The sequence below is a fragment of the Balaenoptera musculus genome, chromosome 3 (genome assembly GCF_009873245.2).
Source record: "Balaenoptera musculus isolate JJ_BM4_2016_0621 chromosome 3, mBalMus1.pri.v3, whole genome shotgun sequence".
Taxonomy (NCBI): Eukaryota; Metazoa; Chordata; class Mammalia; order Artiodactyla; family Balaenopteridae; genus Balaenoptera; species Balaenoptera musculus.
The window spans coordinates 116432776-116455740 of record NC_045787.1 but is presented as its reverse complement, the minus strand read 5'-3'; the positions used below and the strand labels follow the sequence as shown (position 1 = coordinate 116455740).

The 22965-nt window shown below is 36.3% G+C and overlaps 1 protein-coding gene and 1 non-coding gene across 12 annotated transcripts in view; one reads left to right on the top strand and one right to left on the bottom strand.

The window, feature by feature from the left end:
* LOC118891978 (ankyrin repeat and KH domain-containing protein 1) overlaps positions 1-22965 on the bottom strand; it is a 120834-nt gene that overhangs the window by 9260 nt on the left and 88609 nt on the right. For 8 of the 11 annotated variants that reach the window (XM_036845942.1, XM_036845943.1, XM_036845944.1 and 5 more), the window contains 15 exons: positions 22465-22576; positions 21832-21977; positions 21188-21330; positions 20535-20748; positions 18554-18729; positions 18173-18335; positions 16171-16266; positions 15590-15706; positions 11130-11304; positions 9880-10336; positions 8962-9108; positions 6909-7058; positions 5132-6744; positions 2008-2184; positions 364-615 (listed from right to left, as the gene is read on the bottom strand). In XM_036845942.1, coding sequence (XP_036701837.1) covers positions 364-615; positions 2008-2184; positions 5132-6744; positions 6909-7058; positions 8962-9108; positions 9880-10336; positions 11130-11304; positions 15590-15706; positions 16171-16266; positions 18173-18335; positions 18554-18729; positions 20535-20748; positions 21188-21330; positions 21832-21977; positions 22465-22576 — 4138 coding nt within the window. The remainder of the gene's footprint in view (positions 1-363; positions 616-2007; positions 2185-5131; positions 6745-6908; positions 7059-8961; positions 9109-9879; positions 10337-11129; positions 11305-15589; positions 15707-16170; positions 16267-18172; positions 18336-18553; positions 18730-20534; positions 20749-21187; positions 21331-21831; positions 21978-22464; positions 22577-22965) is intronic. The other 3 variants (XM_036845945.1, XM_036845947.1, XM_036845950.1) reach the window with 1 other exon arrangement.
* LOC118893689 lies at positions 11999-12108 on the top strand. The gene has a single exon (XR_005019545.1). It is a non-coding gene; the product is annotated as a U6 spliceosomal RNA (small nuclear RNA).

Below are 22965 nucleotides of genomic sequence, written 5' to 3'. Positions count from 1 at the left end.
ACTCTACCTTGTCCTTCAAAAGATTAAGTGCTCTCTGAAAGAAATCAAATGATTGTCCTATTCTACAATGAAAAGCTTAAGAAGGAAAGGAAGTATGCTTTGAATCTTTTACTTCTAATCAAGTCTGTATTTATTATTTTATATATATTACTATCATACATATTACATCTATTATTATGTATAATCCAAACTAACATTCCAGACTTTGAGACTGGACTGAACTCCTCAAAGGTTTAAACAACCTTACTGGTTAAGTGCAGGAACTAATAAGCTTATTTATTTAGGTAAGGAACTAAGTTTAAATGGCAAAATCCCACAACTTACTCAAGATATCCCTCCAGACAGAGGACACTGTAACTGTACCTGACACAGCATTGACGCCAAATGACCAGATTCCACTGTGTCCAACAGGAGCAACAAAACTGGTCCCCACAGGGGCTTGTGCAACAGACCCTCCTTGCCGAATCCGGGCTAGTCTCTCTGTTCCAATGGGGGGAGGTATCTTTCGATCCTGACTGGCACTGCCTCCTTTCGGTTGGCCCAAAGTTGGTGGGGCAGAAGTGGCTGAAAGAGGTGAAGATGATCCCGAAGAAACAGATGGAATAGGAGAGTCACCTGGTGGCAAAATATTTCTCTATTGTTTTATTACATATAAAAACTAATTATAAGAATATGAGAAACCTTGTTGGAAAGATCTGTTCCACAACATAGGTTCTGGAAAAAAAATTTCATTTTACAAGGTCATTCAGATGAGAATATATAGGGACTTCCCTGGTGGAGCAGTGGTTAAGACTCCATGCTCCCAATGCAGGGGACCCAGGTTCGATTCCTGCTCAGGGAACAAGATCCCACATGCATGCCATAACTAACAGTTCGCATGCCACAACTAAGGAGCCTGCCTCCCGCAACTAAGACCTGGTGCAACCAAATATATAAGTAAATTAAAAAAAGAAAATATATAAGTTCTATAAATATTATCCTATACTACTTCTGCCTGTAGTAAATATAAACAACTAGTCTAAAAATATAGTAAGTATAGACTAGTCTAAAGAATTTTTTCAAATTGAACTGAACAAGGCTAGAAAGGAAGAAGGCTGTATTTATTCTTATTGTAGTTCTGCTGGCTTGCGGGATCTTAGTTTCCCCACCAGGGTTTGAACGCGGGCCCTCGGCAGTGAAAGCGCAGAGTCCTAACCACTGGACCACCAGGGAATTCCCCTTACTGTAGTTCTAAAAAATCTTCTCAAAACATATATTGTCACATTTTAAATTAACTTAAATGTGGCAATGTTTGCACGGTAACTATCATATTGTCTGGAAAATAGCTGCTGGTCCTCTATAATTATTAGCTGTTTTCTTTTTTCTCTTTCTACAGCCCCTTATTCTTCCCCATAAGGAAGGAAGGTTAAATGTTAGTGAAGCATTGTAGGATTCAATTCACAGCTTTGTTTCTTAATGGGACTCTCAGGTAATATGGGTAGTTTTCCTTGCCAAAGGGCCAATACTCACTGACTTTCTCATGATGCTCATTTAAAAAAAATCAAATCCTGTTCAAATCCTTTTAGAACTTCATCTGTTCTAAATATTGAAATAAGTCAGAACAGAGGAATATTTTCACTTATAAATGGCAATCATACAGTTTCCTCAAATGTAAAACTAAATGAGGAATCATACCAAACTGACCAGATACTTAAATTCAACTTCTTTTCAGACCTAAGAAATTATTTCACAATACTGTCCCCAAAGGGTCTTATAAAACTACTTGTAGTGCCTCTTTTCTTGATCCAAGTCTCAGTGTAATCTCAAATCTGGCTTGGAAGAATAGCCTGACCCTTCTCAAGTTTTCTATCCTATAAATGACTGATAATTTTTGACATGACTGCAAAACAAACCTTGGGTATTTGCATACAATTTAGATTACTAAAGTTACAATATAGCGTTCCCTGAAACAAATGGTTTAATAACTTATTCAAGACTCTTTGGGAAGAGTTCCTCTAGGATTCCTACATGAGTTTGAGGCGCTTGTCCAAGGGTGGGGAGAAAAATGTTGTCTGTTGAAACTGGGAGTCCCAACGGGAGCTGGCCCTTGCAGGAAAACCCGAGTTCCTGGTATGCCGGAAAAACTTGTCAGAGGAGCAGAAGAGGAAGATTGGGAGCTGCCTGATGGGTCAATGGACGGTAACCCTGAAATAAAAACAGGTCCAAGACGTCAAATTAGCCAAGGCTTTAAAAATGAAAGTCCAAAGTTGACTTAATTCCTCTTTAAAAAAGCAGAAAGAACGCAGTTTATTTTGTGGATCACAGCAACAAGAATCCATTTATTTCATACTGTATGTCCCCCCAAACCATTTTTTTCTTACAGTCCAGAAGAATATCACCAAGCAGGACTAGATATAGAAATGTGAGCCCAATGTTTAGGAATGGCAGTCACCTGGAGTATGTTCTAGATAAATCTCAAAGCTTTCATTAGAGGGGACATGAAATGAGAGCATGTTGTGGTACCCATCACTTAGAAATATAGCTGTTCATCTATATAACTATAGTCATTTCCTGTGCAAGATGAGTAACAAAACCTACCAATGTTTGCTTCCTAACAAGGAAGGAAAGCATACGATTAAACTAAAGATAATTTCAGTATTCCATCTGATTAAAAAAAAAATCAACAGCTGCAAACTACATCAAAGTTTCTATCTAGTTTGCATGAGTCTGAACTTAGCAGTATTCTCAAATTCCATTGCTTTCTCTGGAGAACATTTTTAGGGAAAGAGGTCAAGGATCTGGAAAAGGATTATAGGTGCTCATTTCAGAAAAAAGTAGTTAATATCAACATAAAAAATTCAGAACTTTTCAAGCAGGTCTTATTCATCTATAAAGTATATAATTCAAAGGCTTTTAGTATATTCACAGGGTTGTACAACCATCACCACAATCAATTTTAGAACATTTTTGTCTACCCTAAAAGAAACTCTGTATGCATTATCTGTCACTCTCCATCCTCCTTTACCCCATATCTGAACCTCTAAGCAACCACTAATATATTTTCTGTCTCTCTAGATTTGCCTATTCTGGACATTTTATATAAAAAGAATGATACAATATGTGGTCTTTTGTGACTGGCTTCTTTCACTCAGCAAAATGTTTTCAGAGTTTACCCATGTTGTAGCACAAATGAGTACTTCATTTCTTTCACTGTATCTCATAATATAGAATATACATTATACTAAGAATAATATCTTATATAGATATACCACATTTTGTTTTTCCATTCATCAGTTGATGGACATTGGATTGTTTCCACTTTTTGGCTCTTAGGAATGGTGTTGCTATGAACATTTATGTACCAGTTTTTGTGTAGAAACATGTTTTCTCTTGGGTATACCTAGGAGCAGAATTACTGGATCATATGGTAACTCTTTTTAACTTTTTGAGGAACTGTTGAACTGTTTTTCCAAATGATGTACCATTTTAAGTTTCTACCAGCAGTGTTTGAAGGTTCCAGTTTCTCCACATGCTTTCCCGTCTTTTTAAGTATCACTATTTCTTACCTGCAAACTAGGAAAACTAAACTGTATCCATGAAAGAAGAGCGTCAACAAAAGAAACTACCCAGGCAGTTAAGAAATGAAGCCAAGCTTAATCAGTCCTGGACCCTGGAAGGAAGGTCAAGGATTAATGCTTGCTTTTTTAAAAAATTATTTTTTAACTAGTAATAAATAATTTTGATGTTATAGATCTGAATAATTAAGGTTCCCAAACCTTGTTTGCTACCAAACTAGATGGATGATCTCCTTGACTTTCTTTTCTCCAGCCATTCATAATCTGCACATCTTCTGGGATATAGAATGTGGAGTGCAAAGAGCTCAAACACTGGAATATGAGAGATCTGAAGTCTAACTCTAGCTAAGGCATTCTAAATTCACATATTAGTTAGTGCCAATCAAGTCAAGGATTAATTAAAAAATTAATTTTTACCACAGTCTGAGCACTGGCAATGAGCTCTTCTTTCATTCTGGGGCCTTTGAAAACCTTTTTATTAGTCTGCCAAAATGAAAAGTTAAAATAGATACCTATTTATAGAAAAGAAGAAAAAAAATCCAAGAGAATATTTTGGACCACAGACTGTCTTATGCAAGCTTTATTTCTATTCAAAAGATGATATAACAGCTATGTTTTCCTGAAAAGATAAGTAAATGGAAACATATCTGATAGAAAAGCTAAGGCTATGCCATATCCATAAACTCACAAATTTTAAACAACTTAGATCAGTTTATAATTAGCAAAAAGGAAAGATGGGCTATGGGACAGTTTTCCAACTGGAAGAAAAATGCTAAGTGGCACTAGTTCTTCTTACCCCCTTTCTAGGTCAGCCACAATTTCTAATTTGTTTTTCAGACTAGAGCAAAGAGATTGGACTAAAGTTTGGCCCTTAGACTCTGGAAAATAGATTCTGGTTTTCCAAATATCTCCAAGCCACCACTAGACTCTTATCTTTCTAAATCTTTCTTATACTGCCTCAGCAGCTAATTTCTAATTTCAAGAAACAAACAGCTGATTCAAAATTGTTTTTTTTTTTTTTTTTTGTTAAATAAGAACCTATACACACAGGATCTCTTCAAACAGCTCCATCTATTGTAAATAATATAGAGTTACAACATCATTTAATATTCATTCTGAGTACCCAAGACTGAAAACAAAGAATGTAGATTATGGACTGTAACCTAAACACCTTCGTAACCCAAACTTTTTAATCTCAGAAATGCAGGCAATCACTATGATTTTTAAAATGTCTGTAAATTTGGAATGCTTGAAGCATCCTATGAGTCCTTTTTTATTAATATCATCTTATACCAATTCTAAGAAAGTGGACTGACACAAGATATAACTTCCTTGAAATGAGGTGCAGAGAGATCATAAAAGAGAATATAAAGCAGCTCATATGTGACTTACCTACAACTACATTTTGGCCACTCAATCAGCAGTCATTAAGGGGTCTTTACTATTTATGACACACCTTCATTTCTTTAAAAGATCATGCAATATTATGTACAAAATAAATGCTTTATTACTTTGGAAGGTTAGATTATGTTGTTAAAGCCCCAAACTGTGACGTAATGATAGTTATAATAACTTACCAACTGGACTAGTAGAAACTCGCTGGGAAGGTGATCTGAAGCCAGGTGCCTTGGAGTTGTCAGGGTGCACGTTTTCCAAGTGTCCAAGTACAGAATTACCCAGGAATGCTGACTGAACAGTGAAAGAGGCATCTGCAGTAACTCGTGAGGACAGTGGACCATCTCCCCAACCCTGGTTAGCTGGCACCTGACTGCTGTCAAAAAGACTACTGAAGTGATTGAAAAGCGTGGCTGGGCCAAACGTAGGTGGCAAAGATTTATTTGCTGGGTTAATGTGCATCTGAGAACCATTCATAATGTTCATGGCTGAAGAAAGCTGCACTGCAGCTGGTGGGCCTTGAGGTGGTGTTAAAGGAACTGGATTTGTCACAAAAATAGACTGGGGATCCTGGTGTATAGTTGCATTTGGTACCACCGAGTAAAAAGAACTTCTGGGTTGCATTCGATGAGAAACTCGAGGTGCTGGTACAGCTAACTGAGGTAAATTACTGGTATCCTGATTATCAGCAGCAACCAATCTAGGTGATGCCAAAGTCAATGGAGCAGGTTCTGAATTAGACGCAAAAGGCATTGACATAGGACTTAAATCAGACACACTGGATGGCTGTGTTTCCTCCTGTGTGTTATTGGAGGGAGGAGTGGGACTACCAGATGGGTGAGTTTCTGGAGCTCCTGGGGTGTTGCTGGCAGAGCTACTGCAGCTGTTGGCAGTTGAAGAGGGGGTACACAGGTTTGCCATGGACTGGTCCTGTGTGGACACTTTCTCTTTGGGGGCTGGCATGGCAGAGAAAGACTCCGTCTTTTGTGAAGAAAGCTGTGCTTGAGGAGTACTTGCAGGCAGAAATGTGGTGGGAACTTGCCCACTAGTGATAGATGCAGAGGAGACAGAAGGCAGGGAACTACAAGTGCTTGTCACAGAGGAAATCACTGCTGCTGGAGGACTTGTCTTAGGCACACAGGCAAACAACTGCTTTCTGACTGATGAAGGAGTCCGGGTATTAGTCACACACAGTTGCTGACTGGCAGCAACTACAGAAGAGACAGTGATAGGACAACTGGCAGTAGCTAGTCCAGCAGACTCTGAGGGTAAAACAGTCCCGTTCTGGTTAGGTAGACGGCCTGTATTATTATGCTTTGGAGAGCTATTTGTGTTGCCAGGATTCACAGGTCTCACTGGGAATGGTCCCCAAGTGTTAGGAGAAGGTGAAAATGTTCCTCCAAACTGGGCCATGGGTAAACGAGGATGCCGAATCTGTTGCATAGTTTGAGCAGCCAGCAGGGCAAAATGAGGGTGAGGATAAGCTAAGGGTAGAGAAACTGGGAAAGAAGAACGTACATTTGCTGGAACGTTCTTATTAAGTTTATTAGTGGGCTGGAACGTAGATAATGTTGTTGCCTGTGAAGTTACAAGACTTGGAGCACCCAAGGGAAATGCATTTTTACTGGAAGCTGCTGTGGTGCCTACTCCAGATGAGAAGTTTGCATGGATGGCTTTGGTGCTGGCAGGTGTTCTGATATGGTTTTTAGGAATCAAGTCTTCCAGTTCCTTAGCAGGATCTTGAATAAGTGCATTGATAAGTTGAACTGCATATCTTGTTGATTCTGTACCACCCCTGGGGAGAAAACAAACAAAAAACAGAACAAGATCAAAAATATACAAAACTAGGTAATCTTTACCATGAAATAGAATTGATTGTACCATACCTAACAAAAATGTACTTCTAATAAAATTTAATTTCCTCATACAACTAACAATATATATATATCTCACAATTACCTTATTGTGATCATTCTCTCGCCATTCTTATCTTTTTGTTTATCCACATCAATATGGGCACCAGTAACATCTTGTATTGCAGTGATGTTGCATCCTCCTCTCCCCATTATCCTGGAAACCACTGAGGCTGGAACAGACAATTTCTTTGACCTACAAAATGGAGACCACACATGAGCTTATGAAATCAAAATGTCTATTAAAAAAGATGTCTCGGGCTTCCTGGTGGCGCAGTGGTTGGGAATCCGCCTGCCAGTGGCAGGGGATACGGGTTCGATCCCTGGCCTGGGAGGATCCCACATGCCGTGGAGCAACTAAGCCCACGTGCCACAACTACTGAAGCCCACGCGCCTAGAGACCGTGCTCGGCAACACGAGAAGCCACCGCAGTGAGAAGCCTGCACACAGCAACAAAGACCCAACGCAGCCAAAAATAAATAAATAAAATAAATAAATTAAAAAAAAAAAAAAGATGTCTCAGTAAGTATGTTCATGAACATCTGTAGAATAGTATTTCTCAAACCTTAAAGAGGAAATTATTATAAGTTTTTATTTTAGAAACTGACCTCTTATTATATTGAATTTAATTTAGTAAAGGTAAAAAAAACACACTGCCATTTAAAAAAATTATATTTAAGTCACTCATGATCTCAGCATTCAAATCTGCATAAACTATCACATGTTAACTAAACTGCAATGATCATATATTGATACTTTCAAAATTAAAATAATGCATACCACATTGTTAAACTCTATACTGAAAATGAATAAAGGCAGCTTATCAGTGTCAACAACTTTACTCAGCAATAAAAAATAAAGCCTCAGATTTGTACATAAAAAGCAATCCACAAGTGGAGCCTGGGACTTCCACTTGTGTGAGAAAACACAAGAGGCTGATTTTGGGATCTGACAAGATGGCCTGGGTGTCCTGCAGGATTATCACGGAAACCCAGTGTTTGATGGCAGAACCAAATGAGAGCAACACCCATTATCTTCATGTGGTCACTGCTGGCTGCCAGGATTCCCTCCTTGCGGGAGGGACCCTCAAACTTTGAACTATACCTTCCAGAAGAATACCCAATTGTAGACTCTAAAATACATTTCATGATCAAAATTTAATATCCTAATGTAGACAAATTGGGAAGAATATATTTAGCTATTTTGAAAGCTAGAGCATAGACTAGGCCATGAATAATACTTAAATCAATCTGATCATCAAGTGTGCATCACTTCTGTTCTGCCAAGACTTCTTCCTTTTTTGTTTGCTTTTAATGGACACAAAGTCTTACAAAAATTACAGAATAAAAACTCAGACATCTTAGTCCTTTGGTGATTAAGTGCACATTAGCAAACGTAAGTCTTATCCTGATTCCCTGTTGTAAAGCATGAGCAGAGGCTAGAAATACCTTCTGGATTGTGTGAAACATTTAAAAGCAGTGGCTCCTCTCTGCTTTTATTCATTTCCCCCATCATGGTTTAAGTATAAAGCAGTGTGAATGAAGGGAGTTGTCAAAGCTAGCTGCAGGGGTGTTGGTATTTGTCTTTTTTTTTTTTTTTTTAGGGAGAAGGTAGTTTTAATTTTATGGGCTCTTCCACCCCCCCACTTTTATGGTGATCTAATTGCATTGGTTAAAAGCAGATATAGATTCTCTAGCGAAGTCTAACTTTATTTAAATGCTGTAGATGGACAAACTTGTCTGAATCAAAATGGGACCATTAAACAAACATCATAGCCCTCACAAATAGCACTGTGACTTTGCTGTCAAGTGAATCTTCCCCTTAAGAAGCCTGTGACCTTTTTGTATGGTTTGTCTGTAAACTGTATGTCTTATGTTTTAATAAAATGTTTTTTGTTATTCTAAAGCCAACATTTCTTGTATCATATAAAATATGCATACAAAATTTACATACTGTTTCTAATTTTGCTTTAGCCTACTCTGGATGTAGTATGGCACTGCCATTGAATATAATAACCACATTCAAATTATTCATTAATTAACTGGATAACCATCTCACAAGAGGAGAAAAGTTAAAAAGACGAGACTAATTCTACTTACCTTCGAACAACTTCTTTCCACCCATCCTCTCTTTTTTGCCCCCTTTTAGGGCTGGTCAGATTCAGCTTTATGTTTGAAGAGCTTAATGGCAACGACACTGACTTGTAGGTTGTTGATAAGGAATTAGGATTCACTTCGCCTTCAAGTCTGAGAAGAGAAATATCAAGGCCAATAAACGATAAATTTTAAGATAGAAACTCAAAGGGATTTGCTGAAGTATCTGAATTAAAATTTGGCACATCAGGGTTTCCCTGGTGGCGCAGTGGTTAAGAATCCGCCTGCCAATGCAGGGACACGGGTTCGAGCCCTGAGCCGGGAAGATCCCACATGCTGCGGAGCAACTAAGCCTGCGCACCACAACTACTGAGCCCACGTGCCTAGAGCCCGTGCTCTGCAACGAGAGAAGCCACCACAATGAGAAGCCCGCGCACCGCAACGAAGAGTAGCCCCCGCTCGCCACAACTAGAGAAAGCCCGCGTGCAGCAACCAAGACCCAATGCAGCCAAAATTAAATAAATAAATTTATATAAAAAAACCAAAAACCTTGTTAAAAAAAATTTGGCACATCAAATTATTAACAATCAGAAAAATAGAAATAGGGCAAAGAGTCCATTATTTATTTTAGTATTAAAATGGATTCAGAAGCCAGAAGGACTATATATAATCAATAAAAATGACAGTTAAAATCAAGGAACGCTAATATTTTCAGCTTCAAAGTTGAATGTTAAAAGTTCTAACAATCTCATTGCATAACTAGCACATGATAAGGAGGACACTGGTGAATTTCAGTTTTAAATGTTGAAGACAGGTAATGTGGTAGACTTCAGTTGTTTAACACAACTTATGTTACTTCAAGTTCTTGTGCCAGGCGTGAAAAAGGAAAGGTAGGTGCAGAGTTAACAAGTCAGAAAATTTTACCGTGTCTGAGTTTTGGAAGCAGCAGTACTTGTCTTTTCTTCTTGGGAATGGAGTAGCAGTGAGGGGTATCTCCTATCACTAGAGGAATTCACATCCATAGTGAAATTTAACTCTTGGCTTTTACCACCACTACTACTCTCACTGTTGCAATCTGTGCTGTCCAAGTTATCTGAATCACTATTCCCACCTGCACCGCCACCTCTGGGTTCTCCATTTATTTTATTCTTATCTGCCTTTTGCTGTGCTAAGGATATATGTTGTTCTGGTAATATTAAATGTGCAGTGGGAGGGGTCTCTTTTGTTTTGTTCTTCTTATTTTTCCGATTGGTGCTGGGAGTTGTCACAACATTGGCCCTTTTTTTCCCAAACACATTTGTGAATGTTGCAGATGTTGCAGAGATTCCGATTGTGGTGGTGGTGGTCGCACTAGGAGGTTCTATGGGAACTTCTTGCTCCACTGAAATCATGAAAAAGGATAAAAATCACACTGAGAGCCACAGATCTCAAAACAAATTGTGACAGAATACACCTAATAATTCAGACCCTTAGGTCATATTTTCCCTTTACCAGTATTCACTAGTAAATAAAGAAATCTTTACTGTTGTGAGAACAAATATATTATATCATATTTTGATGTCTAACTTGGTATAAAATATTAACATTCTTAAGATCTGAAATGCTAGTCTCATAAACTAACCAAAAATCACAATACAGTTTGAATTTAAGAAATTTTTCAAATAGCATTTTAGAATTAGAATTCAAATAGAGCAAAATTATTTGCCTACTACAACCACTGCCAGACTATACAATAAACAACTCTTGGAGAGTAATGGACCCCAACCCTATACAGCTTCAAGACTGAACCTTAGTTAAAAATCTATTGAGGAACTGGACCTCTTCCCAGTTTCCATCTGGGGAAGGAGAGGGTAGGGAAGAACCTGAAGAAAAGCTGGCAAACCTCTTACTGTATCACTTTTAGGACATACATAATGTTTTTACAGGGGAACTTAAATTACAACTGAATGTCTTCAAATTATGTGCTTGCCGTCCCCCTTCTGTTTCTCTGTGTCACTTTACAATGTAAAATATTTCGAAGTATTTACTATGGAAGTCAACTGTCTATTTCAGATTAAAGTAACTGAATATTTAACTAGAATTAGTTTTGAGAGTTTTGAGAGCAAAAAGCACTCAAAATGAAGTTGATGAACACAGAAGAATTTTATCACTATTTCAGATGGTTCATTTCTCACCATCTTCATCATTCTCCTCTTCATCTTCATCCTCTGGTAGCTCTGAATTCTCCTTAGGTTTGTTTTCCTCATCTTCTTCCTGCTTCCTTTTCTGCTCCTCTTTTTTCTTTTTTCTCTTTTCTTTTCTTTTCTCTCTTTTAGCTGCAAGAGCCTGCTTTCTGCTCTCCTCTCTTGACTGCAAATAAAGTAGGTATCTCATTTTATCAATAAGGCAGTAATTTAAAATAAATAATGAAATTATATTTTTGTTTATGATACATGGGGTTTCCCATAGATGTCAGTCTTAACATACATTTATAAAAGCAACAAAAGAAGAAATAGATAAGCTGGACATCATCAAAATTAAAAGTTTTTGTGCTTCAAAGGGACCATCAATAAAGTGAAAAGACAACCCATAAAATGGTGAAAAATTTTGCTAATCCGGTAAGGGCCTTGTATCAAGAATTTATAAAGAACTCATAACTCAATAATGAAAAGACAAATAACTCAATTAAAAAATGGGCAAAGGATCTGAATAGACGTTTCTCCAAACAACATATACAAATGGCCAATAAACACATGAAGAGATAGATGCTCAATATCACAAGCCATCAGGGAAAAGCAAAGCAAATCAAATCACAATGAGATACCCACTTCACTGTCACTAGGATGGCTATAATCAAAAAGACAGATAAAACAAATCATGGTGAGGATGTGAAGAAATTGAAGCCTTCATATACTGCTGGTAGGGTCATAAAATGGTGCCGCTACCTTGGAAAACAATCTAGAAGTTTCTCAAATGGTTAAACACAGAACTGCCATATGATCTAGCAATTCCATTCCTAGATATATACCCAATGAAAACATATTCATACAAAAACTGGTACACCATGCTTGCTTCAGCACCATATATACTAAAAAAATTGAAATAACACAGAGAAGATTAGCAGGGCTCCTGCATAAGGATGAAACACAAATTCATGAAGCATTCCAAGTTAAAACAAAACAAACAAAAAACCTGTATACCTATGAAATGGAAACAACCTAAATGTCCATCAACTAATAAATGGGTAAACAAAATGTGGTATACCTATATAATGGGATATTATGCAGCAGTAAAAAAAAAAAAAATGAAGTACTAATACATGCTACAACATGGATGAACCTTGAAAACATTATGAATTGCCAGAAGCCAGTCACAGAGGACCAAATACTGTCTGATTCCATTTATATGAAATGTCCAGAATTAGGCAAATCCATAGATTTATGTGGCATTTGTTTGACTAAAATGCAGCTATTGCTGGAAAGGGTGTGGAGAAAAGGGAACCCTCTTGCACTGTTGGTGGAAATGTAAATTGATACAGCCACTATGGAGAGCAGTATGGAGGTTCTTTAAAAAACTAAAAATAGAACTACCATACAACCCAGCAATCCCACTACAGGGCATATACCCTGAGAAAACCATAATTCAAAAAGGGTCATGTACCACAATGTTCATTGCAGCTCTATTTACAATAGCCAGGACATGGAATCAACCTACATGTCCACTGACAGATGAATGGATAAAGAAGGTGTGGCACATATATACAATGGAATATTACTCAGCCATAAAAAGAAATGAAACTGAGTTACTTGTAGTGAGATGGATGGACCTAGAGACTGTAATACAGAGTGAAGTAAGTCAGAAAGAGAAAAACAAATACCGTATGCTAACACATATATATGGAATCTAAAAAAAAAAAAGGGTCTGAAGAACCTAGGCGCAGGACAGGAATAAAGACTCAGACGTAGAGAATGGACATGAGGAGGGGGGAGGGGGAAGGGTAAGCTGGGACAAAGTGAGAGAGTGGCATGGACATATATACACTACCAAATGTAAAATAGATAGCTAGTTGGAAGCAGCCACATAGCACAGGGAGATCAGCTCGGTGCTTTGTGTCCACCTAGATGGGTGGATAGGGAGGGTGGGAGGGAGAAGCAAGAGGGAGGAGATATGGGGATATATGTATATGTATAGCTGATTCACTTTGTTATACAGCAGAAACTAACCCACCACTGTAAAGCAATTATACTCCAATAAAGATGTTAAAAAAAATAAAATAAAATGCAGCTATTATGCTCTTTATGAGGTATTAACAAATTTCACTATGAAAATATCCACAGGAGGCCATTACAGAAATTACTTTTGTCTTACTTTATAGTTTTGCTTTGGTTAGTACTAGAAAATATTTTTTTTTCAGACAGGGGAACATGGTAATGGTCGCTTCACATCATAATGAAAATTCGAAACAAACAGAAAACACATCAAATTACTCATATTTGTATGGAAATTATCTAAAAAAGGCTCACCATAAGAATTTGTCAATGAAGTCCAGTTGTCCTGGTAATTAAGTAAAGCATTTTCCTCAAAACTATAATTTACCATTCTGAGTCGTAAGTTACTCTTTGACATTTTTATTTACCTAATCAGGCGTCAGCAAACTATGGCCTGAATGTTAAGACTAACTTTTACATTTTAAATGGTTGAAAAAATAAAAAGAAGAATATTTTGTGACATGTGAAAATATTATGAAATTAAAATTTTGATGTCCATAAATAAAGTTCTATTGGAACACATTCATTTAGGCATTGTCTATGGGTGCTTTCGTGCTACAACAGCAGAGTCAAGGAGTTATGACAGAGATCGTATGGGCCTACAAAGCCTAAAATATTTACTCTTCAGCATTTTATAGAAAAAGTCTGTTGGGAATTCCCTGGTGGTCCAGTGGTTAGGACTCAGCGCTCTCACTGCCAAGGGCCTGGGTTCAGTCTCTCGTCGGGGAACTAAGATCCCACAAGCCATGAGGCGAAACCAAAAAAGTTTAAAAATTAAAATTAAAAAAATAAAGAATAAAAAAATAAAAAGTCTGTCAACACCCTATGTAAATGAAAAAGGGGCTGAGGATTAAGAGAAAAAATAATTATTAACTGAATATGCAGTTTCATCACTCGGTTGGCATAAGAGCAAAACGGCTGTTTAAGGAATTGCTGACCATATCCCTGGGTAGTTACACAAAAATAAAAATTATAGAACATAGGAGGGACCTTAGTAGTCATCAAACTTCAAACTTCATTTTAAAATGAATATTATTTTTCCCCTTCTGATTTTAACTGTAATCAAGTTTATCATGGAGGTATTAAAATTTATTTAATTTCCTAACGATAAAACTTTAAGGTTTATACCCTTGCCCCTATTATAAGCAATTTAACAGTGAATGTCCTTTTGTATATTCACATCTTTGAGCATTTGTCAAAGTATTTACCTTAGGCTAAATTTCTAGAAGAGGAGTGACTGGAGTAAAGGTATGCACCCTTTTTAATTTAATGCATTTGTCAAATCATCTCCATTAATAGTTATACTAATTTATACCATACATCAAAAATCATACTAGAATGTTAATTTCTCCACACTCTAGCCATCAATATCTATTATCAAACCTTTAAATTTTAAGTTTTCCTAATCTGGTAAAAGAAATTTAAATCACTCTTTCACTGCGCATTTCTTTGTTTATTCATGAAGTTGAGCGTTCTCCATCTATTTATTGAACATTTATATTTCTTCTGTGAATTGCCCATTTGTGTGATCATTTTTCATTCTGGGCAAGTTATCTTTTTCTCAATGTTTTTTTTTTTTTGTGACCACTTTTAAAGTCTTTATTGAATTTGTACAATATTGTTTCTGTTTTATATTTTGGTTTTTTGGCCGCGAGGCATGTGGGATTAGAGGCAAAGTCTTAACCACTGAACCACCAGGGAAGTCCCTTTCTCATTGATTTGTAAGCAATTTTTTCTTCTGTTTTTAACTTACAAGTTTTGTTTTTTTTTAAATAAACTAAAAATTGATGTCAAAATTTTAGCATCTCTCAAAATGATCTTTTTCCTTCCTTTTATCATCAACAAAATATCTTAATGTTAAGCTATCTCCTGCATTCCTATAATAACTCTACTTGATTATGCTATTTATTCTTTTAATATAACTTCTGGGTTCATAACAACACCCTCCTTTTCAAGGTAAGCACACTGAGTGTCAGAAAAGCGACCTTTTTTTTTTTTAACTTTTTCCATTTTACTACCACACATCCTAGGAAACTTAGACACTTACTCTTTAATTAAGGATCTAATAAACCACTTATAGCCCAGATCTTATAATAAACAAAAGATTTCCAATGTTTTAAAAAATTTCTTCCCAGACTAATATTAAAACCACTTAGGCAGTAATGTCATTTGGAAAACTGTGATCTGCTCAAAAACTAATTCCTCACTTACATGGTTAAAAATATTTTTTATGTATAGGTCAGAATCAAAAAATTGATGGTAGTTTGATAATCTATTAATCATTTTTTAAAAAGAGATTTTGTTAAGATTATGGTCATATCAGTGGCAAATTTATTCTACTAGATTTTCAACCATTTCTAATAAGGAAAATTATTTTTCCCACTCACCTTTTCCAGATCAAGTTCCTTTAAAAGAATACTTGCGTTCTTATTTGCTTCTGCAGCCTGCTGGTCTTTAGCCTTCACAATTGTCTCAACACACTGGTGACATTTTTTCAACAGTTCCTATAGTGGAAAATGGAATTATATAAATATAGGAACACATAAACAGGCCAATAAAACTTGAGCTGATAAGTATACCAAAGTTCAGGGCTTAAAGCCTCAAATTACTGAATATTCACTAAACCAAATTAAGCTATCCTTTGAGTCTAGTCTTTGATTGAAAAATCAAAATAAGGTACCATTTTCTAAAAAGTTTGTGTTCTTAGAAAATTTTCTAATCAGGCTAATAGTCTAGTAATAAACTTTAGCTGCAGTCACTGTAATTATGGTCCATAATAGGAAAGAAATCTCAAAATAATTTATAAAGAATATTATACCCATTCTTCATTTGCAAATGGGGAAACTAAAGCATAGAAAAATCAGATGATCAGTCTCATAGAGGATGAAAAGAACGGTCTGCTAACATATACTCTGGCATATAATTCCACAAAGAACAAAAATGTGCTTCAACAGCATATTAAACCTACCTTATCTGTGATTGTTGCTATGTATCTCATGCATTCTATATCAGAAGGGAACTGATTGACCTCTTTCACCAAATACTGAACAACTTTTACATGACCCTGTAAGAAGTATAACAAAAAATACACAAAAGAATACTTTGAAAATTCGCCCATATGCTTAAAAACTTAAGGGTAAAAGGTACAGTAACACTTGAGAGTTTACTAAACTTAAAATTGAAATTATGAAAGTAAAAACAGTGTTGAGTTTATAATCAGAAAACGATAAGTACAACATGCTGGAAAATATATGGTGGACCAAACGACATTTCTCCTGAATTTAATCTGCCCACATCCCATTGAAAATAGACAAACTTTAAAAAAAATATATCTCCTAGAATAAATCTATTAGTAAAATAAAAATTGGTGATGTGAAATGAATCTCAATATAAAAGGGAAATTAGTCCGAAAACAAAGAGGATGTTCTAGATTTCAAAGCATTATTTTGGCTCTATCTTACAAAACTAAACGAGGTAGGTTGTCATATTTATCTTGAGTTCTATGACTTGAATCTAGGTAAAACACTTTCTAAATGCCATCATCAGGGGCTGGATGATCTGTAATCAATTATAAGTACATCTATTTTAACATAACCAAACTTGCATTGTTTCCCCTCCTACTAAAGTTCGTTTAATCTTCAAGAATTGGTCTGATGGGGGGACTTCCCTGGCAGTCCAGTGGTTAAGACTCCACGCTTCCAATGCAAGGGGCACGGGTTCGATCCCTGGTTGGGGAATTAAGATCCCACACGCCACATGGTGCGGCACAAAAAAAAAAAAAAAAGAATTAGTCTGATGGTGACAAAAATCAGAAAAGTGGTTGCCTCTGGGGCAGGGAATTAACTGAGAATGGGCATGATGAAACTTCCTAGGATTATGGAAGTATTTTATATCTTTATGAAGTGTGGGTTACATAGGTGAATGCATTTATCAAAATTCATGTACCTTAGATTTGTGTTTTTACTATATATAAATTATACCTCAATTAAAAGGAAAGAAAAAAATTGAAAAAAAAGGGAAATATTTAAGATTTTTTTTAAGACTCATAACTTACACTGCTCTCATTCAATAGCTATTTACTGACCATCTAGTATGTGTTAGGCACTGAGCTGAACAACTGGGTATAAACACTGGTGAAAAAGACAGTCATGAATTTTAGCCTTCATAGATCTTGTAGTCTGACTGGGGAGATGGGCATTAAAAAAGTAATACATGTTTGAATGTATAATTACAAAATGAGATAAGGAAAATAACAGTGAACTATAAAAGAGAACAAGAGAAACTTTTCAGATTGGGAGATAGAAAAGGACTTTCTGAGAAGTGATTTTTAAGGATGAGTAGATATTAAAGGATGAAGAGAAGTGAGCCAGGTGAAGAGTAAGGGAAAGAACATTTCAGGAAAAGAAAACCAGTGAGCAAAGGCCCTCAGGAATTTAAAAATTTAGTGCATTCTAGGCCAGTGGCTGAAGTGTAGTGACCAAAGGGGAAGGGGAATAGAAATGATCGGTTTGAGGCTAGCATGAGCCATATCATGCAGGGCTTTGTAAGCCACGTTAAGTAGTTTACATTTTATCACAATTGCAATGGGAAAGCTTTGTAAAATAGAGCAGATAAGTAAGCCTTAATATATACAGGAGGTATAATAAATTTTTATGAGAGTCCACTTGTTTTTGTTCTTTAGGTAGAGAAAACATTCATCTACATATAATATCTGTCCTTAAATCTCACGTTTTATGTACAAAAACATAACAAAACTAGTCAAGACACCAAGTGATTTAACAACCAAGTTGCTTATAGGGAACTACCATATAGCTCTTAGATTTGGCCACAAAGAAAGTGGAAAGACAGCAAAGGTTTGTATATAGGAACAGAGTCAATTCCTCAAGACCAATTTATCTTTCTCACATGATTTCAACTTAAAATTTAGTAGTTTTAAACAAATTCTACCCTTTTTCCCCACATTAAGTTACCTTGCGAAATGCTGACATAAGAGGTGTGATTTTCCGGTTATCTGCTGCATCCACGTCAGCACCTGCTTGCACTAGCAACTGCACCACATCAAAATGACCACCGTTGGATGCCAACCAAAGTGGTGTGTTTCCCTTCTTGTTACGAACATCAATATGGGCTCCCCTATAAAAATCAAATAATGTTAATATGGTTTGTTTCCTATGGGAAGAGGCTGACTTTTTCTATTTTTCTCTAATTTGTCTTTCATCTTTTATAAAACAGCAAACAAATAATCTGTTCTTTAAAATGTCAATAAAGTAAAACAATTTTATCAACTGTAAAGGCTCTGAAATGCGAAAGGGATCACAGAAATTCTATAAATAAATATAAAATTTACCCACCTATTAATCAGGAGCTCACAAAATTTGTAGTGACCTTTGTCCGCTGCTATTGTTAAAGCAGTATCTCTTGAGGAAGGCACAGGGGGGGCATTGACATCTGCTCCTTTATCTAGGAGAACTCTTCCAACCTCTGCATATCCTCCAGAAGCAGCTTCCATCAAGGGGGTAAGACCAGTCTGTTTAAATCAAAAAATTATGTGAGTAAATTATATTAATTTCTTTAAGGGACTGAAACAATTGACTTATATGTGTATTCTGTTTCTGATTTTCTCTCACAAGAGAGCTAAGCAACATTCACTCTTAAGCTTTACTAAACAGCAAGTGAAAATTGTTAGGTTCAGTTAGACATGCTAGAATGATTTCTCTTATACTACCCTCATGCTAGAAAAATAAACAATTTCATAACATCTCTACTGTTATAAATTTACATGAGACAATAACTGCTCTGCACAACAAACAGAAATATTAAAACGAATAAAAAGAAAATTAAATATGGCACAATGTTCAATGGGAAAACTTTGTTTAGAATATACTCTATCTTGTTTAGAATATACTCTATCTGAAAAGGCAGTCTGCTAAATAACCCAGGATAAATTCCTTAAATGCTACTCAAACTTGGGTAAAATAGATTAAAATATCATTTTATAAATTTTATGCATGTGTCTTTGCTCATTAGTCTCCAACATTTCACCAGAAGACTTTTCCTACTGGTATCATTACCAAACTAATATGGCTTTCTTTAGGACTTCTAATATATAAATGGGTCACACTGAATACTTGTAATACAAAAAGTAATCTGTCGTGGTCAGATTAGGTTTTAGTTGTCTTAATTGTATAATCTATGCAGCAATTTTTTTTTTAATAGTCATGCTTTTATTTATTTATTTATTTATGGCTGTATTGGGTCTTTTTTGTTTTTTGCTTTTTTTTTTTTAACAAACTTATTTATTTATTTTTGGCTGTGTTGGGTCTTCGTTGCTGCACACGGGCTTTCTCTAGTTGCGGCCAGCGGGGGCTACTCTTTGTTGCGGTGTGCGGGCTTCTCATTGCGGTGGCTTCTCTTGTTGCGGAGCACTGACTCTAGGCGCGTGGGCTTCAGTAGTTGCAGCACACAGGCTCAGTAGTTGTGGCTTGTGGGCTCTAGAGCACAGGCTCAGTAGTTGTGGTGCACATGTGGGATCTTCCCAGACCAGGGCTTGAACCCGTGTTCCCTGCATTGGCAGGTGGATTCTTAACCACTGCACCACCAGGGAAGTCCCTGCATTGGGTCTTTGTTGCTGTGTGGGCTTTCTCTAGTTGTGGCGAGTGGGGGCTACTCTCTGTTGTGGTGTGAAGGCTTCTCATTATGGTGGCTTCTCTTGTTGTGGAGCACGGGCTCTAGGCATGTGGGCTTCAGTAGTTCTGGTGCACGGCCTCGGTAGTTGTGGTGCGTGGGCTCAGTAGTTGTGGTGCACAGGCTTAGTTGCTCTGCGGCATGTGGGATCTTCCTGGACCAGGGATCCAACCCGTGTCCCCTGCATTGGCAGGTGGATTCTTAACCACTGAGCCACCAGGTAAGTCCCTGCAGCAATTTTTTTGATTGGAGTTTTTACCAATGGTAAGTACATGCCTCATTAAAGGAGTTCTTTAAAAATCTACATTAAAGGACTATACAAAATAATCCTACTACAAACATATCTTACTACAGAAGAATTTACTACATTCAAAAATTGCAAACTGGAGGATTAATAAAAAGCCACTCAAGGCTGAAGGTGGAAAAAAGTACTGATTCTATTTTTCTTCACTGTCTTTAATAAAAGTCATGAATGGTGATAGTCTGCCACTGACCAATGGTCAGTGACACATTGTTTAGAACTATTCTTCAGTTCTGCATTGGGGCATCAGTTTTAACTTATGACAATTTAAAATAGTACATTCAATTTAAGTTGCTCTTTCTATTAAAAATATATCTGAAGTAGATGACAAGTTATAAAATGCTTACCTTTGCCCTATGTTCAACGTTGGCTTTTCGGTCCAGAAGCAAACTCACTACTTCTGCTCGTCCTTGGAAACAGGCCAAGGTGAGAGCTGTGTTCCGATTGGTCTCTATTTGGGCATTAATGTCTGAACCCATATCAAGTAGCAGTTTCACTGCAGGAACATGTCCATTCATTGCAGCCAACATCAGGGGAGAAATACCTAGTTTACTCCCAGTCCTAAGGGGGGAAATGTGCTTAGAAAATTAAAATAATATGTTGCCTATTGCTTTCTTAAAAAGCATAGAGAACATAAAAAATGAAAAAGCTTCAGTAAGAAGAAAGGTTTCTAACTCCAATGAATAGATTTTATTTGTTTAGACTAATAATTAGAAATAGGAAAATCTCACAATTTAAAACATAATCCCTATTCAGAGGCCATAAATTTCCAACTATATATAACAGTGTTTTCTGAAATGAAACCTCTTTAAAAACAGCAACGTTAGCTGAAATAAGCTTTGATTACTTATAAGCACATTATAGGAATAATTGTTGGCCTTGCAACTTTAGTACTATCTTAATTAAAAATGGTATCTGTCTAAATATTTAGGGGAAAACACTTAATTCCAAGGTAATAATTTACTAATCATGAGTAATAAAATAAACAGGTGATAGATACCTTGAATTAATTTCTGCCCCAGCATTAAGCAGAATCTTAATGATATTAACATATCCTCCAGATGCAGCTAGACTCAGTGGTGTATAATCAGACACATTCCTATGTTCTTTATTTGCACCCCGAGCCAGCAGCAAGTCTACTACCTACAAAGTAAAATATGAACAGAGAAATCTAGTTTACACCAAGGGTCCATCTTATAATGAAGGAAGCACAAAGAAATGGGACCTATAACTTCCTTGTCTAAATACTTAACATTTTAATTAGACCCTAAATATTCAAATATCAGCACTACAGAAATGAAGTCAATTTCATATCAAGGAATTCAGAGCTATGAAATTCCAATTATACTGAAATAACAAGTTGTTACTGTTTCTATTCCTCAATTATTGAGTGATAAATTTGCATTTCATGTGTTAGGACTGTGCTCTATTGAATCCCAATAAACGTAAGGATGAAGAGAATTTTTATTTTGCCTGAAAGGCAAGAAACATTCTTTAAAAGGGCATTTACTATTCTCATTAAATTTAATATATAGAACATGTCAAAACACATGCAAGTTTTATTCATATAGCTAAATTACTAAGCATATGCATATTTAAAATACAAGTAAAATGTTTACGAAATGAAAATTAACATTAACATACTTCCTGACGTCCACCAGAACATGCCAATGAAAGCGGAGTATCCTTAGTTCGTTCAGATTGTGCTTCTATGTCTCCACCTTTATCCAAAAGGATTTCAACAACTCCAACATGTCCTGCTGTTGCTGCCAGGATCAGTGGTGTGAAACCTAAATCAGAAAATAAAAATCTCAGTCAAATTTGTGTTTTTTAACATATTAAGGCACTGTTTTTAATTCTCTATTATTTTAGTAGGAAAAGGTCTTTAGGGCAGATACTTATAATCATTTAACATAAAACTGCTTTAAACCCTAATTTGTTAGTGACAAAACCCCATAAACACCTGATAAAAAGAAAATGCTAAGTCAAACAAAACTATTAAAGTTTATACTCATAATAAACTTTGATACCTCTGCATGCTCTACTTTTAGATTAAGGAGAAAGCTAAACACAACTTGCTTCCTTGATGATCTAAAGTCTAATTTTTGAATTTTTGAAGAATAATTTGGCTCTGAAGATTAACAAATCCAGATATTCTTAATTGAAATATGTGAACCCATTTTTTCACTGAATAGTCTAGGAACCACTTATTGATAGTAAAAAATGAATTGTTTTCTGATATAATTACTCTCCAACTTTCTCACTAACATTTCTTACCTTTTTTGTCTCTGTGTTCAATTTTAGCATCTCGTGCTATGAGTACAGATACAAGTTCTTCATGGCCACCTGCACAAGCTAGTGTTAATGCTGTGTCATGGTTGCTCTCAGTCTAGGAAAAGGAAAAAAAAAACTTAGATTTTTTTCTGTTACAATGGGGTTATTGATTGAAGAGCAAATAATATTTATTTTCACAATTAATGTACAAAGAATCTTTTCCTTTCCAAAGAAAATCAGAATGTGCAAAATAAATTTAAATAAAGCAGTCTAGGGACTTCCCTGGTGCTCCACTGGTTAAGAATCCACCTTCCAATGCAGGAGACAAGGGTTCAATCCCTGGTCGGGGAATTAAGATCCCACATGCCGCAGGGCAACTAAGCCTGCGTGCTGCAACTACTGAGCCCTTGCGCTCTAGAGCCCATGGGCCACAACAAAGAGAGCCCACATGCCACAACTACTGAGCCTGGGCACTCTGGAGTCCACGCGCCACAGCTAGAGAAG